The sequence below is a fragment of the Oncorhynchus keta genome, chromosome 11 (genome assembly GCF_023373465.1).
Source record: "Oncorhynchus keta strain PuntledgeMale-10-30-2019 chromosome 11, Oket_V2, whole genome shotgun sequence".
Taxonomy (NCBI): Eukaryota; Metazoa; Chordata; class Actinopteri; order Salmoniformes; family Salmonidae; genus Oncorhynchus; species Oncorhynchus keta.
In genome coordinates this window covers 31,874,361-31,891,244 of record NC_068431.1, presented here as the reverse complement: position 1 = coordinate 31,891,244, position 16,884 = coordinate 31,874,361, and the positions used below count along the sequence as shown (strand labels likewise).

The 16,884-nt window shown below is 43.8% G+C and overlaps 1 protein-coding gene across 6 annotated transcripts in view; it reads right to left on the bottom strand.

Annotated features, from left to right (window-relative positions):
• Positions 1-16,884, bottom strand: part of LOC118390072 (nuclear receptor corepressor 1-like) — a 118,653-nt gene that overhangs the window by 5,307 nt on the left and 96,462 nt on the right. For 4 of the 6 annotated variants that reach the window (XM_035780261.2, XM_035780259.2, XM_035780258.2 and 1 more), the window contains 8 exons: positions 16,494-16,643; positions 7,197-7,382; positions 6,822-6,960; positions 3,576-4,051; positions 3,116-3,316; positions 2,306-2,454; positions 1,614-1,828; positions 1,227-1,373 (listed from right to left, as the gene is read on the bottom strand). In XM_035780261.2, the coding sequence (XP_035636154.1) occupies positions 1,227-1,373; positions 1,614-1,828; positions 2,306-2,454; positions 3,116-3,316; positions 3,576-4,051; positions 6,822-6,960; positions 7,197-7,382; positions 16,494-16,643 (1,663 nt within the window). The remainder of the gene's footprint in view (positions 1-1,226; positions 1,374-1,613; positions 1,829-2,305; positions 2,455-3,115; positions 3,317-3,575; positions 4,052-6,821; positions 6,961-7,196; positions 7,383-16,493; positions 16,644-16,884) is intronic. The other 2 variants (XM_035780257.2, XM_035780260.2) reach the window with 2 other exon arrangements.

Sequence of the window (16,884 nt, the reverse complement as noted above, 5' to 3'; positions counted from 1 at the left end):
TGTCCTTGTGCCAGGGGAAGGTATTCAGAATCCACCACACACACACACACACACACAAAATCTGTCAAGCTTTTTAGTTTGTCACTTAACTTCTTGGTGACAGGGGGCAGTATTTTCACATCCAGATGAAATGCATGCCCAAATTCAACTGCCTGCTACTCATCCCCAGAAGATAGTATATGCATATTATTAGTAGATTTGGATAGAAAACACTGAAGTTTCTAAAACGGTTTGAATCATGTCTGTGAGTATAACAGAACTTATTTAGCAGGCGAAACCCCGAGGACAAACCATTCAGAATTATTTTTATTTTTTTAGGTCACTCTCTTTTCAATGGGTTTTCATTGGGAATCCAGATTTGTAAGATTTCTTGCAGTTCCTATCGCTTCCACTGGATGTCTTTAGAAATTGGTTGAGGTTATTCCTTTGTGTAATGAAGAAGTACGGCCATCTTGAACGAGGGTCACTTGAAGTGTACTGTTAGAGGCGAGTGACCAGAAAGCATGCTTCAGTTTGTTTTCTTCCAGTATTGAACACAGATCATCCCGTCTTAAATTTGATCGATTAAGTATTTTTTTACGTAAATAAAGTTGTATTATAAAAGTAGTTTGAAATGTTTTGGCAAAGTTTACAGGTAACTTTTGAGATATTTTGTAGAGACGTTGAGCAAGTTGGAACCAGTGTTTTTCTGGATCAAACGCGCCAAATAAATGGACATTTTGGATATATATCGATGGAATTAATCGAACAAAAGGACCATTTGTGATGTTTATGGGACATATTGGAGTGCCAACAAAAGAAGCTCGTCAAAGGCATGAAGTATATTTTTTATTTCTGCATTTTATGTCGCGCCTGCAGGGTTGAAATATGGTTTCTCTCTTTGTTTACGGAGGTGCTATCCTTGGCTAATAGCATCGTTTGATTTGGCCGAAAAGCCTTTTTTGAAATCTGACATGTTGGCTCGATTCACAATAAGTGTAGCTTTAATTTTGTGATTTAATGAAAGTTTGATTTTTATAGTAATTTATTTGAATTTGGCGCTCTGCATTTTCCCTGGCTTTTGGCCAGGTGGGACGCTAGTGTCCCACATATCCCAGAGAGGTTAAACCTTAAAGACACCAAAACATACAAATATGCCTAGTTATAACATTGAAAGACAATGTAAGGTGAATATAAACAAATGGGAGTACCCCAACTTCTTATGAAGATATGCCAGTCCTACACACCTCATCTCAGGCTGGTCAGCATCTCGCCTCTGTGGTTGCTGCTGCTCTCTGGCCTCTTGTTGTTTATCCTGGTAGCTCTGGGGAGGGGAGATGGGCTCATAGCTCTCTATCGCCCCCCTGCCACCCCGATCAGGGGATTTACCAGGTCTGGGGGAGGCACAAAGGAAAAGAGCAAAAAGTGAGAATCTGATGGAGTGGTCAGAGGTGTACCACCAGGGTTATGTTCAGTAGGGAGAAAACATTTTGCATGGAGGTACTACTACCTGAACACAAGTTTTTGTTTTTCGTTGCAAAACATTTTGCCATGGTGTACACCCTAATGACCATGTCTCAGGCTGGCTTGGTGAAGAGGCTGTGTAGGGCTACCGCCGGGTGCTGTTACTGTACCTGGCTCTGGGCTTGTCAGGGGCATTATCGGGAGACACTCTGCTGGGTGTGGGTCTCTGGTGGTTTTCTGGGCTGTAGCGGCTGGGGACCTTGGCACGACCCCCGATAGACACGGGTAGCTGGGCACTCTGGAATGTGGTGGTGGCAGAGGAGGAGATGGTAGTGGAGGACTGAGGAGGGTCCTGGTTCCTGGCAAAGTCCTGGGTGATGATATGCTATAAAGGAGAAAGAGGAGAGGACAAGGGGACAGACAGATCAGGGAGATGTTAGTACTTGGAGGTACACATACATTTTCACTACTCTTAAAAGTATTTCTCTTAAGATGTCTAGTAGAGGCTGTTGTCAGAGTTTTTGAGATCATCATTTGCAGTTCAGACGATGGATCACTCAAGATATCATCACTCAACAAAAAGTGGTATAGGAGGCATACTGTACATACATTTTTGGTAAAGTAAATTGTATTGGTTACACAGAATATGGATACTTTGCCTCAGGATTCAGGAACCCCGTTGAGAAGGGTTATGAATGAATGAGTCATTGGATGTGTTCCAGGCTGACTACATTGCAGTTGCCTGATAGATCTGATTAGTTTTAACATATTAGATAACCACATAATGATATATCAATCTGATGGCCGACTGCGCAGGCAATGACATGGCATGCAACTGTGGAAAGCTACCAGTGTGTCTTACCGAGATGTGGTCAGCCAGGGTCATGACCCGGTGGGTCTTGGGGACCTGCTGGGACTGGGAGTACCCTCCGTCAGCCTGGGAGGAGGGGGGCTGCTGTGACTCTGCTGACTGGCGGTAGCGGATCATGTCAAAGGGACGCATGCCAGCTGCTGAGTGAGAATATTCCACACACACACACACACACGTTGCAGGAGAGGAGATGAGGGGGAGGAGGGGTAGCACTGTAATGCATGCCAGCACCAACTGATATACATTTGCCTCCAGCAGACAGAAATAGCTTGTGCAGTGGTCTGGTGACCAGACGGGGGCTAGTGGGGAATGGAATGGTGTCGTCTGCTATATCTGTTGTACTCAGTTGACTCGGGTGGAGTCATTCGGGTTGTAGTATGTTTACACCATATCATCACTATAAGATACAGTATGCCTCTGCAGTAACCTGAATTCAATACAGCTTGTAGAGCTGAGTTGCTTAAATTTTGTATTGAAGTCAGTTGAGTACAGATATTGTACTGTACTCATGTAGGACATGGTAGGTAACTTAAACCTTGGAAAAAGAAAACAGTACTTGAGAAAGAGTTATTCAGAGCGCCAAGAGAATACTTCAAGTCTCCATATATGGCATCTATAGAGCTTTACCGGTCAGTCAGCCAGTTTCCCAGACACATTAAGCCTAGCCCTTGACTGAAATGCACTTTCAATAGATATTCACTATTGAGCAAGCTTTTTTTTGTCCAGGTTCAGGCTTAATCTGTGTCAGGGAAACCAGCACTGACAACACATATTTTTTCACAGTATATAGTGCCATCTCACCTTGTGCTGCTGCCTGTGCGGCCCGGTCCCTGTCGGCTCGGTCCCTGTCGGCCCTCTCCCTGTCGGCCCGGTCCCTGTCGGCCCGGTCCCTGTCGGCCCGGTCCCTGTCGTCCTGCTGCTGCTGGGACTGTGCTGGAGAGTTGGCTGGGCTGATCACATCGATGGCTCCTCCACTGGGGATCTCATACCTACTGGACGACACTGCAGGGCCAGGCACAGACACACACACTTATAAAACAACCCTCTCACTAACATATGAGATATTATTATAATTTGTATTTATTTTATTTGCTATGTTGTTAAGCCTTATCTGTTAGAAATGTTGGGAATTAAACCGCAAACCAAATCTATATCCAGGTCCCTAACCACCACAGCAGTGTTCCGTACTGCCTTCCATCCCATCTGTCCCATTGTGTCTACATTCTATACTGTTCCCTGTTGTTCTATGTGGAAGACTCACAGCTGCTGGAGGAGTCGGAGCCCTGGGAGCCTCTCTCCCGGGAGTCCTTGTCCGAGGCGATCTGGCTTGTAATGATGACGTCAATGAAGTTGGCGGCCGTGATGGTGGTCTTTCCCCTGGTCCTCAGCTCTTCCTCGATGCGTGACTTGCTGGGAGGACCCTTGTCCTTACTCCCCTGGGGACCACTGGGCCCCTCAGCGTATCCTGGGTGGAGTTTCCCCCCTGGCAGAGACATTGGGCCGTAGGGAGACTGCATGGAGCGCCTGTCTGCCTCCTGCTGTTGCTGCTCGTGCTGCCGCCTGGCCACCGAGGATGATAAAGACATGTCGTCGTCGTCGTCTCGGTCATGCTTGGAAGAGTCCTTGCCTTTGTTGACGTCCATTTGAGGGGCGGAGGCGGCGGCGTCCACCAGGGCAGCCAGTGCGTCGGCTGCAGTGCTGTAACGGGCTCCTGCCTGGGCTGCTGCCGCTGCCGGCCTGGAGGGGGAAGAGAGAGGCAGAGGGTTATGCCTCAATCACACCGACAGCGTCATCATGCAAAATGGTATGCATGCAACACAAGTTAAACATTCACCTTCTGTCAAGCTGGCTACACATGGTTTCACGCATACGTTCAATAAATCCAACGTATGCACCACACAGAACACACTGTCTCTGCAACGCTGCATGGCAAACGCAGCGTTCCTTTGGAAATTAATGCACTTCTGGTGTACCGCAATGACGCTATCGGTGATGGAGGCGTTAACATTGTATTGATACATACATATATACACACACACACACACACACACACACACACACACACACACACACATACACATACATACACACACACACACACCAAAAATATAAATATATATAACATTTATTTATTTATATAACATTTTACTGAGTTACATTTAATTTAAAGAAATCAGTCAATACTCATAATCTTTAATGATAATCTATGGATTTCACATGACTGGGAATAAAGATATGCCTATGTTGGTCACCTTAAAAAAAAAATCAAGTGGATCAGAAAACCAGTCAGTATCTTGTGACCACCAGAGTATGTGAACGGAACGAAGAGCAGTGTGACTAGAGCGCAGAGTTAGATTCCCAAAGGCTGGTGCGTCGGCCTTCTTGCACGCTACCAATTTCGCTCCAGTAGCACTCACTTCATGACCTCAGGGCATGCCCGCTCCAGCATGCATTTGTAGTCTACTTATGTGCTGCTATAGTCCCTTGCTTTAGCTACTGTCATGGGGTTCACTAAATATTGATGGTATACTTACTATGTGCACATGCTAAATGAAAGGAATGAGATGGGTAGCTAACTACGTGTGTCATTGTAGCAAAGTATTTATAAACTAAAACTCAGATCTCTTAAAAGTTTCATTCATTTTTCTCCATTACACACACACGACCAAAATATGATTTTGTCTCAATAGGCCTGGCATATTCTCACTTTCAAGGAGCTTTCAATTTATAAAAAAAAAAAAATATATAAAAAAAAAACTGCATCTATGCCCAGCCTGGCAAGAGTGGCCAAAAGGGTGTTTAGCATCTCCAGTGGGCTCTGCAAGCACGGTAAGGATATTCTCCATCGCATGAGCCTGAAGCCACATTCTCTCACCAAACACCTGTTTTTTTTATTTTATTATTTCAAAAAAGGCAATGCGGATTGAGCCTAACATTGCATTTTTTGTTTAATTTGTATTTAATTGTAAGTAAGTCACAGCCTATATGTGCAATTTATAGACTAATGATTTAATACAATAAAATCTTGTTTAAATGCTGAGCACTTTATGTTCCTACCAGCCAATTGTGTTGCACTCGCAAATGCATTTCTTTGTAGGCTACAGACTTGAAATAATATATATCCTAATATATATCCTAAATAATAAATGTTCTTTCCGTGTTTGGCTCCTGACCTATTTAGAGTGTTTACATACTGTTTTATATGACATGTAGCCTATTTGAAATGATGAGCACTTCTTACATTGAACTTTGTTTATTAAAATACTTGCCATTCAAATCATATGGTTTGGTTTAAATACTTCAAAACCAAATAGTAGGTCCAGGCAGTCAGAAAAATAGATGGGTGTTGGTTAAATTGTGCTTTTAATGAATGGAGTGACCGTTTTTCCCCCTGTGAGCGCAGGATGGTTTTTAGCGGAGCGGTTGGAAAGGACGTAGAGCGCCAGAACGGTGTGCAAGCATTTGCCTCATTCAGCGCAACACATCTCCTTTGTATAGGGTTGATCAGGCTGTTGATTGTAGCCTGTGGAATGTTGTCCCACTCCGCTTCAATAGCTGTGCGAAGTTGCTGGATATCTCATCACGGTATCTCTGTGCATTCAAATTGTGATCGATAAAATACAACTGTGTTCGTTGTCTGTAGCTTATGCCTGCCCATACCATAACCCCACCATGGGGTAAACCGCTCCCACAAGAAGATATACACATTGTCTGCAGTTGAGAGGCCGGTTGGAGGTACTGCCAAATGAACATGAAATTCTCTGGCAACAGCTCTGGCAAGCATTCTTGCAGTCAGCATGCCAACATTTTAGAGTAGCCTTGTATTGTCCCCAGCACAAGGTGCACATGTGTAATGATCATGCTGTTTAATCAGCTTCTTGATATGCCAGAGGTGGATGGATTATCTTGGCAAAGGAGAAACGCTCACGAAACATGGGCCCAAAACTTTACATAATGCGTTTATATTTTTGTCCAGCACACACGCACTTGGTCAAAAGTTTAAGAACACCTACTCATGCAAGGGTTTTTCTTTATTTTTACTATTTTCTACATTGTAGTTGGTTGGTTGAGAGAATGCCAAGAGCAAAACTGTCATCAAGACAAAGGTTACTTTTTTGGTTACTACATGATTCCATGTGTTATTTCATAGTTCTGATGTCTTCACTATTATTCTATTATTCTATGTAGAAAATAGTAAAAATAAAGAAAACCCCTTGAATGAGTAGGTGTGTCCAAACTTTTGACTGGTACTGTAAATATATAGAACAAGGGAGAGGGTAAAGAGTAGAAGGGCTGTTATGTTCTGTGAGCATGTACAGGGTTTTCATTGCAAATGGCATAACATTTAGTGCAGGCAGGTATGCTCCTGACGTGTTACGATTTGCAACTGAAAGTATGCCCATAAGAATGGATTAACAGTGCACACACACACACTAAGACTCTAAGAGTGTACATGAGGTGAGGTCAGGGCTTACCAGGCCAGAGCGGAGCAAGCTTAGAGACTCACATGAGAGGGGTGATGACGCCCTTGCTGTTGGCTCCCTGGAAGATGCTGGGCCGCTGCTGCTGGGCTTCCTGTGACCTCATAGAGGGGGAGGGGCTACGCAGGTATCCACGGCTACCTGGTCTGTCTGGCTGCCCAGGACCTGGGGAGAAGTAAGAGAGGACTTAAATAACAGAGTAGAGCAATTCAAAGTTGGAAGCATATAATGGTTTTTCCAACACTGTGCAAAAGACAGGCTACATAAATCCTTAACTCTGTGAGAGCATGTCCAGCCATGTCCAATCGAAATAAACTACTATTATCTAGCTCACATTCACATGCATTTCTGTATTATTGATGACACAGTACAGCACTATACAATATAATGATGAGTCTCACCTCCACGCATGTAGTCATTGGCAACCGCTGCAGCCACTGCTCGCTCGCGCTCTCGTTGTCTTTGCTCCTGTTCCCGCTCCCTGTGCTCCCTTTCTCTCTCTTTCTCTCGGTGCTCCCGATCACGCTCCCTCTCTCGTTCTCGCTCCTGGTTGGCCGCTGCAGTAGCTGCGAGGTGGGCTTGGTGGCCTGTAGACACAAAGAAACAAACAACACACAGCAGGGTTACACACCATTAGGGCTGCAAAGGGTTGGGAAATTTCCATGGGAAGTAAAGCACGGGAATTTGGGGAATTTTGTTTAAATTCATCAAAAAATGTTAGCTTATAACAGTGAACCTTTTCTGTGGGATACACAAGGCAATTCTAGATCTTGTGGCATATTTTGGTTAAACTATCCTAAATTCAATGGAATTGCACCCTTTGCATGCACAGTCTGTCCGGTCACAACTTGCAGACTTGTTTACGTGTTGCTGTGCGTTGTTGCCAACCTTATTTATTTATTTTATTTCACCTTTATTTAACCAGGTAGGCAAGTTGAGAACAAGTTCTCATTTACAATTGCGACCTGGCCAAGATAAAGCAAAGCAGTTCGACAGATACAGAGTTACACATGGAGTAAAACAAACAGTCAATAATACAGTATAAACAAGTCTATATACAATGTGAGCAAATGAGGTGAGAAGGGAGGTAAAGGCAAAAAAGGCCATGGTGGCAAAGTAAATACAATATAGCAAGTAAAACACTGGAATGGTAGTTTTGCAATGGAAGAATGTGCAAAGTAGAAATAAAAAATAATGGGGTGCAAAGGAGCAAAATAAATAAATTAATTAAATACAGTTGGGAAAGAGGTAGTTGTTTGGGCTAAATTATAGGTGGGCTATGTACAGGTGCAGTAATCTGTGAGCTGCTCTGACAGCTGGTGCTTAAAGCTAGTGAGGGAGATAAGTGTTTCCAGTTTCAGAGATTCTTGTAGTTCGTTCCAGTCATTGGCAGCAGAGAACTGGAAGGCGGCCAAAGAAAGAATTGGTTTTGGGGGTGACTAGAGAGCTATACCTGCTGGAGCGTGTGCTACAGGTGGGAGATGCTATGGTGACCAGCGAGCTGAGATAAGGGGGGACTTTACCTAGCAGGGTCTTGTAGAGGACATGGAGCCAATGGGTTTGGCGACGAGTATGAAGCGAGGGCCAGCCAACGAGAGCGTACAGGTCGCAATGGTGGGTAGTATATGGGGCTTTGGTGACAAAACGGATTGCACTGTGATAGACTGCATCCAATTTGTTGAGTAGGGTATTGGAGGCTATTTTGTAAATGACATCGCCAAAGTCGAGGTTTGGTAGGATGGTCAGTTTTACAAGGGTATGTTTGGCAGCATGAGTGAAGGATGCTTTGTTGCGAAATAGGAAGCCAATTCTATATTTAATTTTGGATTGGAGATGTTTGATATGGGTCTGGAAGGAGAGTTTACAGTCTAACCAGACACCTAAGTATTTGTAGTTGTCCACGTATTCTAAGTCAGAGTCGTCCAGAGTAGCGATGTTGGACAGGCGGGTAGGTGCAGGTAGCGATCGGTTGAAGAGCATGCATTTAGTTTTACTTGTATTTAAGAGCAATTGGAGGCCACGGAAGGAGAGTTGTATGGCATTGAAGCTTGCCTGGAGGGTTGTTAACACAGTGTCCAAAGAAGGGCCGGAAGTATACAGAATGGTGTCGTCTGCGTAGAGGTGGATCAGAGACTCACCAGCAGCAAGAGCGACCTCATTGATGTATACAGGGAAGAGAGTCGGTCCAAGAAGTTGAACCCTGTGGCACCCCCATAGAGACTGCCAGAGGTCCGGACAGCAGACCCTCCGATTTGACACACTGAACTCTATCAGAGAAGTAGTTGGTGAACCAGGCGAGGCAATCATTTGAGAAACCAAGGCTGTCAAGTCTGCCGATGAGGATGTGGTGATTGACAGAGTCGAAAACCTTGGCCAGATCAATGAATACGGCTGCACAGTAATGTTTCTTATCGATGGCGGTTAAGATATCGTTTAGGACCTTGAGCGTGGCTGAGGTGCACCCATGACCAGCTCTGAAACCAGATTGCATAGCAGAGAAGGTATGGTGAGATTCGAAATGGTCGGTAATCTGTTTGTTGACTTGGCTTTCGAAGACCTTAGAAAGGCATGGTAGGATAGATATAGGTCTGTAGCAGTTTGGGTCAAGAGTGTCCCCCCCTTTGAAGAGGGGGATGACCGCAGCTGCTTTCCAATCTTTGGGAATCTCAGACGACACGAAAGAGAGGTTGAACAGGCTGGTAATACTTTGCTACCTGACAACTTTACGGTTTTTACTTTTTACCGTTTATATTTTTGGTTTTTCCCTCAACTTTTTTTTTTCTCATTCAACTTTTTCACTCCGGACACTTTATCTGGACATGGTTCTTCAGGACCTCCAACAGCCGAAGCTAAGTAGTAACATTAACACGATGCCTTCTAATTGCAGTCGCTGTACTCATAATATACAGGAGAACGATCGCCTTACGGCGAGGATAGCGGTGCTACAGGCCCAGCTTCAGACGCAATCGTTAGGCAAGGGTAATTTCAGTGTAGGAAAGGATGAAACAGCGTCTGTGCCAACAGTAAGTACAGATAGTAACGTTAGTATAAATCACCTCGCACGGTCCCCGCAGCTGGACAACTTTCTCACGGTTTCTGGAGGGAAATGCTGTAGGAAAGCTCAACCGGTTTTCCCCATTCAGCAACGAGTCGGAGTCAGAGGCTGAGCCTTCTCGTCTCTACTCCTCCCGTTACGGGGTCTGAGATGCCGAAGCTTCCCACCATTAGCTCTGACAAATTGAAAACTCTTGTCATTTGCGACTCCATTACCCGCAGTATTAGACTTAAAACAAATCATCCAGCGATCATACACTGTTTACCAGGGGGCAGGGCTACCGATGTTAAGGCTAATCTGAAAATGGAGCTGGCTAAAGCTAAAACTGGCGAGTGTAGAGAGTATAGAGATATTGTTATCCACGTCGGCACCAACAATGTTAGGATGAAACAGTCAGAGATCACCAAGCGTAACATAGCTTCAGCGTGTAAATCAGCTAGAAAGATGTGTTGGCATCGAGTAATTGTCTCTGGCCCCCTCCCAGTTAGGGGGAGTGATGAGCTCTACAGCAGAGTCTCACAACTCAATCGCTGGTTGAAAACTGTTTTCTGCCCCTCCCAAAAGATAGAATTTGTAAATAATTGGCCCTCTTTCTGGGACTCACCCACAAACAGGACCAACCCTGACCTGCTGAGGAGTGACGGACTCCATCCTAGCTGGAGGGGTGCCCTCATCTTATCTACCAACATAGACAGGGCTCTAACTCCTCTAGCTCCACAATGAAATAGGGTGCAGGCCAGGCAGCAGGCTGTTAGCCAGCCTGTCAGCATAGTGGAGTCTGCCACTTGCACAGTCAGTGTAGTCAGCTCAGCTATCCCAATTGAGACCGTTTCTGTGCCTCGACCTAGGTTGGGCAAAACTAAACATGGCGGTGTTCGCCTAAGCAATCTCACTAGGATAAAGACCTCCTCCATTCCTGTCATTATTGAAAGAGATCATGATACCTCACATCTCAAAATAGGGCTACTTAATGTTAGATCCCTTAGTTCAAAGGCAATTAGAATCAATGAACTAATCACTGATCATAATCTTAATGTCATTGGCCTGACTGAAACATGGATTAAGCCTGATGAATTTACTGTGTTAAATGAGGCCTCACCTCCTGACTACACTAGTAACCATATCCCCTGTGCATCCCGCAAAGGCAGAGGTGTTGCTAACATTACGATAGCAAATTTCTAGTCATGAAATCTATGCAGCCTACTCAATCACTTTTTATAGCTACTGTTTACAGGCCTCCTGGGCCACATACAGCGTTCCTCACTGAGTTCCCTGAATTCCTATCGGACCTTGTAGTCATAGCAGATAATATTCTAATCTTTGGTGACTTTAATATTCACATGGAAAAGTCCACAGACCCACTCCAAAATGCTTTCGGAGCCATCATCGACTCATGTCTCTGGACCTACTCACTGTCACAGTCATACTCTGGACCTAGTTTTGTCCCATGGAATAAATGTTGTGGATCTTAATGTTTTTCCTCATAATCCTGGACTATCGGACCAACATTTTATTACGTTTGCAATTGCAACAAATAATCTGCTCAGACCCCATCCAAGGAACATCAAAGGTTGTGCTATAAATTCACAGACAACACAAAGATTCCTTGATGTCCTTCCAGACTCCCTCTGTCTACCCAAGGATGCCAGAGGACAAAAATCAGTTAACCACCTTAACGAGGAACTCAATCTAACCCTAGATGCAGTTGCACCCCTAAAAACATTTCTCATAAGAAACTAGCTCCCTGGTATACAGAAAATACCCGAGCTCTGAAGCAAGTTCCAGAAAATTGGAACGGAAATGTCGCCACACCAAACTGGAAGTCTTCCGACTAGCTTGGAAAAACAGTACCGTGCAGTATCGACGAGCCCTTACTGCTGCTCAATCATCCCATTTTTACAACTTAATTGAGGAAAATAAGAACAAACCGAAATTCCTTTTTGATACTGTCGCAAAGCTAACTAAAAAAGCAGCATTCCACTTCAGCAGTAATAAATTCATGAACTTCTTTGAAGAAAAGATCATGATTATTAGAAAGCAAATTACAGACTCCTCTTTAAATCTGTGTATTCCTTCAAAGCTCAGTTGTCCTGAGTCTGCACAACTCTGCCAGGACCTAGGATGAAGAGAGACACTCAAGTGTTTTAGTACTATATCTCTTGACACAATGATGAAAATAATCATGGCCTCTAAACCAACAAGCTGCATACTGGACCCTATTCCAACTAAACTACTGAAAGAGCTGCTTCCTGTGCTTGGCCCTCCTATGTTGAACATAATAAACGTCTCTCTATCCACCAGATGTGTACCAAACTCACTAAAAGTGGCAGTAACAAAGCCCAGAAAATATTAAAAAAACTAATCGGCCTATATATCGAATCTTCCATTTAGAAAAGGCTGTTGCGCAGCAACTCACTGCCTTCCTGAAGACAAACAATGTATACGAAATGCTTCAGTCTGGTTTTAGACCCCATCATAGCACTGAGACTGCACTTGTGAAGGTGGTAAATGTCCTTTTAATGGCATCAGACCGAGGCTCTGCATCTGTCCTCGTACTCCTAGACCTTAGTGCTGCTTTTGATACCATCGATCACCACATTCTTTGAGAGATTGGAAACCCAAATTGGTCTACACGGACAAGTTCTGGCCTGGTTTAGATCGTATCTGTCGGAAAGATATCAGTTTGTCTCTGTGAATGGTTTGTCCTCTGACAAATCAACTGTACATTTCGGTGTTCCTCAAGGTTCCGTTTTAGGACCACTATTGTTTTCACTATATATTTGACCTCTTGTGGATGTCATTCGAAAACATAGTGTTAACTTTCACTGCTATGCGGATGACACACAGCTGTACATTTCAATGAAACATGGTGAAGCCCCAAAATTGCCCTCGCTAGAAGCATGTGTTTCAGATATAAGGAAGTGGATGGCTGCAAACTTTCTACTTTTAAACTCGGACAAAACAGAGATGCTTGTTCTAGGTCCCAAGAAACAAAAAGAGATCTTCTGTTGAATCTGACAATTAATCTTAATGGTTGTACAGTCGTCTCAAATAAAACTGAAGGACCTCGGCGTTACACTGGACCCTGATCTCTCTTTTGAAGAACATATCAAGACTGTTTCAAGGACAGCTTTTTTCTCATCTACGTAACATTGCAAAAATCTGAAACTTTCTGTCCAAAAATGATGCAGAAAAATGAATCCATGCTTTTGTCACTTCTAGGTTAGACTACTGCAATGCTCTACTTTCCGGCTACCCGGATAAAGCACTAAATAAACTTCAGTTAGTGCTAAATACGGCTGCTAGAATCCTGACTAGAACCCAAAAATGTGATCATATTACTCCAGTGCTAGCCTCCCTACACTGGCTTTCTGTCAAGGCAAGGGCTGACTTCAAGGTTTTACTGCTAACCTACAAAGCATTACATGGGCTTGCTTCCTACCTATCTCTCTGATTTGGTCCTGCCGTACATACCTACACGTACGCTACGGTCATAAGACGCAGGCCTCCTAATTGTCCCTAGAATTTCTAAGCAAACAGCTGGAGGCAGGGCTTTCTCCTATAGAGCTCCATTTTTATGGAATGGTCTGCCTACCCATGTGAGAGACGCAAACTCGGTCTCAACCTTTAAGTCTTTACTGAAGACTCATCTCTTCAGTGGGTCATATGATTGAGTGTAGTCTGGCCCAGGAGTGTGAAGGTGAACGGAAAGGCTCTGGAGCAACGAACTGCCCTTGCTGTCTCTGCCTGGCCGGTTCCCCTCTTTCTACTGGGATTCTCTGCCTCTAACCCTATTACAGGGGCTGAGTCACTGGCTTACTAGGGCTCTTTCATACCGTCCCTAGGAGGGGTGCGTCACTTGAGTGGGTTGAATCACTGATGTGATCTTCCTGTCTGGGTTGGCGCCCCCCCTTGGGTTGTGCCGTGGCGGAGATCTTTGTGGGCTATACTCGGCCTTGTCTCAGGTGGAAAGGACTTTGTGGATCTGAAGCTCTTTCCCCTGTTGACTCAATCATGCTCCAAATCCCACCAACATCAGCCACCTCAGAGTGCAACTGGTCCTTGTTTGGGAACACACACACACCAAATCTCACAACAGGCTGACCAATATAAGGGTTGAAAAATTGGTGGCCATCCGGGCAAATTTGAGGCTTTTTGAGCCTGACAGCAGCCATCCTCAACAAGGTTGGAAAGTGACAGTGAAGATGAGGCCTCAGAGTCTGATGTTCAAGAGGTGGACATTGAGGAGGTCCAGGGAGAAGACATGGAAGACAAACAAAGTTTAGACTATCACCGTGATGTAGACCAGAAAGTCTTTCAACAACGGTTGCATGGTAGCATCTCAAATAGAGGTCGACCGATTATGATTTTTCAACGCCGATACCGTTTATTGGAGGACCAAAAAAGCCGATACCGATCAAATCGGCCGATTTTTATTTATAATAATGACTATTACAACAATACTGAATGAACACTTATTTTAATGTAATGTAATACATCAATGAAATCAATTTAGCCTCAAGTAAATAATGAAACATGTTCAATTTGGTTTAAATAATGCAAAAACAAAGTGTTGGAAAAGAAAGTAAAAGAGCAATATGTGCATGTAGGAAAGCTAACGTTTCAGTTCCTTGCTCAGAACATGAGAACATATGAATGCTGGTGGTTCCTTTTAACATGAGTGTTCAATATTCCCAGGTAAGAAGTTTTAGATTGTAGTTATTATAGGAATTATAGGACTATTTCCCTCTATAGCATTGGTATTTCATTAATCTTTGACTATTGGATGTTCTTATAGGCACTTTAGTATTGCCAGTGTAACAGTATAGCTTCCGTCCCTCTCCTCGCTCCTCCCTGGGCTCTAAACAGCAACACAATGACAACAATCACCATCGAAGCAGCGTTACCCATGCAGAGCAAGGGAAACAACCACAGGCTCAGAGAGAGTGACGTTTGAAACGCTATTAGCGCACGCTAACTAGCTAGCCATTTCACTACGGTTACACCAGCCTCATCTCGGGAGTTGATAGGCTTGAAGTCATAAACAGCGCAATGCTTGACGCACAATGAAGAGCTGCTGGCAAAACACACGAAAGCTGTTTGAATGAATGTTTACATGCCTGCTTTTTTATTTTACCTTTATTTAACTAGGCAAGTCAGTTAAAACCTGTTGCGACTCTAGGGGCAGTATTTTTATTTTTGGAAAAAAAACTTTCCCGTTTTCAACTGGATATTTTGTCAGGACAAGATGCTAGAATATGCATATAATTGACAGCTCTGGATAGAAAACACTCTAACGTTTCCAAAACTGTAAAGATATTGTCTGTGAGTATAACAGAACTGATGTTGCAGGCGAAAGCCTGAGAAAAATCCAATCCGGAAGTGCACCAGGTTTTGAAAGCGCTGCGTTCCAATGAGTCCCTATTGAGCAGTGAATGTGCCATCAACGAGCTTACGCTTTCTACGTATTCCCCAGGGTGTCTACAGCATTGTGACGTAGTTTTACGCATTTATGTTGAAGAATAGCCGTAGGTGGCCACATTGCGTAAGTGGTCACATGGTGGCTCCGAGAGAGATTCTCACGTAAAATACAGAGGTAGCCATTACTCCAATCGGTCCTACTGAAAAACGAATTGTCCCGACGGATATATTATCGATTAGATATTAGAAAAACACCTCTGTCGATATTATGGAGCTAATTTGGAATATTTTCCGCCGTTTTCGTGACTGCAATTTCCGGGCGATTTCTCAGCCAAACGTGAAGAACCAGCGGGGATATTTCGCCTACAAAAATAATATTTTGGGAAAAAATTTACTTTGGCTGTCTCCCTGGGAGTCTCGTGAGTGAAAACATCCGAAGTTCAAAGGTAAACGATTTAACTTGATTGCTTTTCTAATTTTCGTGACAAGGTTGCCTGCTGCTAGCAAGGCATAATGCTATGCTAGTCTACGATAAACTTACACAAATGCTTGTCTAGCTTTGGCTGTAAAGCATATTTTGAAAATCTGAGATGACAGGGTGATTAACAAAAGGCTAAGCTGTGTTCCAATATATTTCACTTGTGATTTTTATGAATAGGAAGATTTTCTAGGAAGATTCATGTCCGTTGCGTTATGCTAATTAGTATCAGGCGATGATTGTGCTCCCGGACCCAGGTTTGAGAGTCGCAAGAAGTTAAGAACAAATTCTTATTTTCAATGACGGCCTAGGAACAGTGGGTTAACTGCCTGTTTAGGGGTAGAACGACAGATTTGTACCTTGTCAGCTCGGGGATTTGAATTTCCAACCTTCTGGTTACTAGTCCAATGCTCTAAAATATATATATATATATTTTTTTTTTTAGTCAGCGCCCAAAAATACCGTTTTCCGATTGTTATGAAAACTTGAAATCGGCCCTAATTAAATCGGCCATTCCGATTGATTGGTCGACCTCTAATCTCAAATTGAACTTTTAACAAAGCGCGTGTCAGATTTTGAGAAGAGAAGTTACTGAACTATGTGTTCATTTAGATCTGGTCCATAGAGGTGCGTAGAGGTTTGTTCAGATTCTCAGAACTCGGGAGTGTAGCAGGGCAGTGAGGTTAGGAGGAGGGTACAAAGGAACAAAAAGGGTGTCAGGTTGGGGCAGGATGGGGTCCTCACCTGGAGATATGGAGGCTTGGTTGAAAGGCCTAGGAGGGAAAGGGGGTTGAGCTCCAGGGATGTAGGTGATGCGGTCCAAAGTGGGAGTACCTGTTCCCCCAGGGTGAGGCAACAGGATAGTTGGAGGCATCTGGGCTAGATCAATTATCCCTTTTACAGACAGAAGCAAAGGGCCAACAGTGAGCAACATGAACCAAATCCATAGGATCAATTTCAAGAGTTATGAATGAACACTGCGTACAGTAGCCTTGGTTTTACCGGTCACCTTACTCTGAACAGTGCTCAAAAATAATACTTTTAATTGTTTAAGGGCTGCTTTAAAAAAATATACGTTAAGGTGTGTGGAGTTATGGTCACCTTGTAACCACTGGACAAATGAAAATTGGAAGTT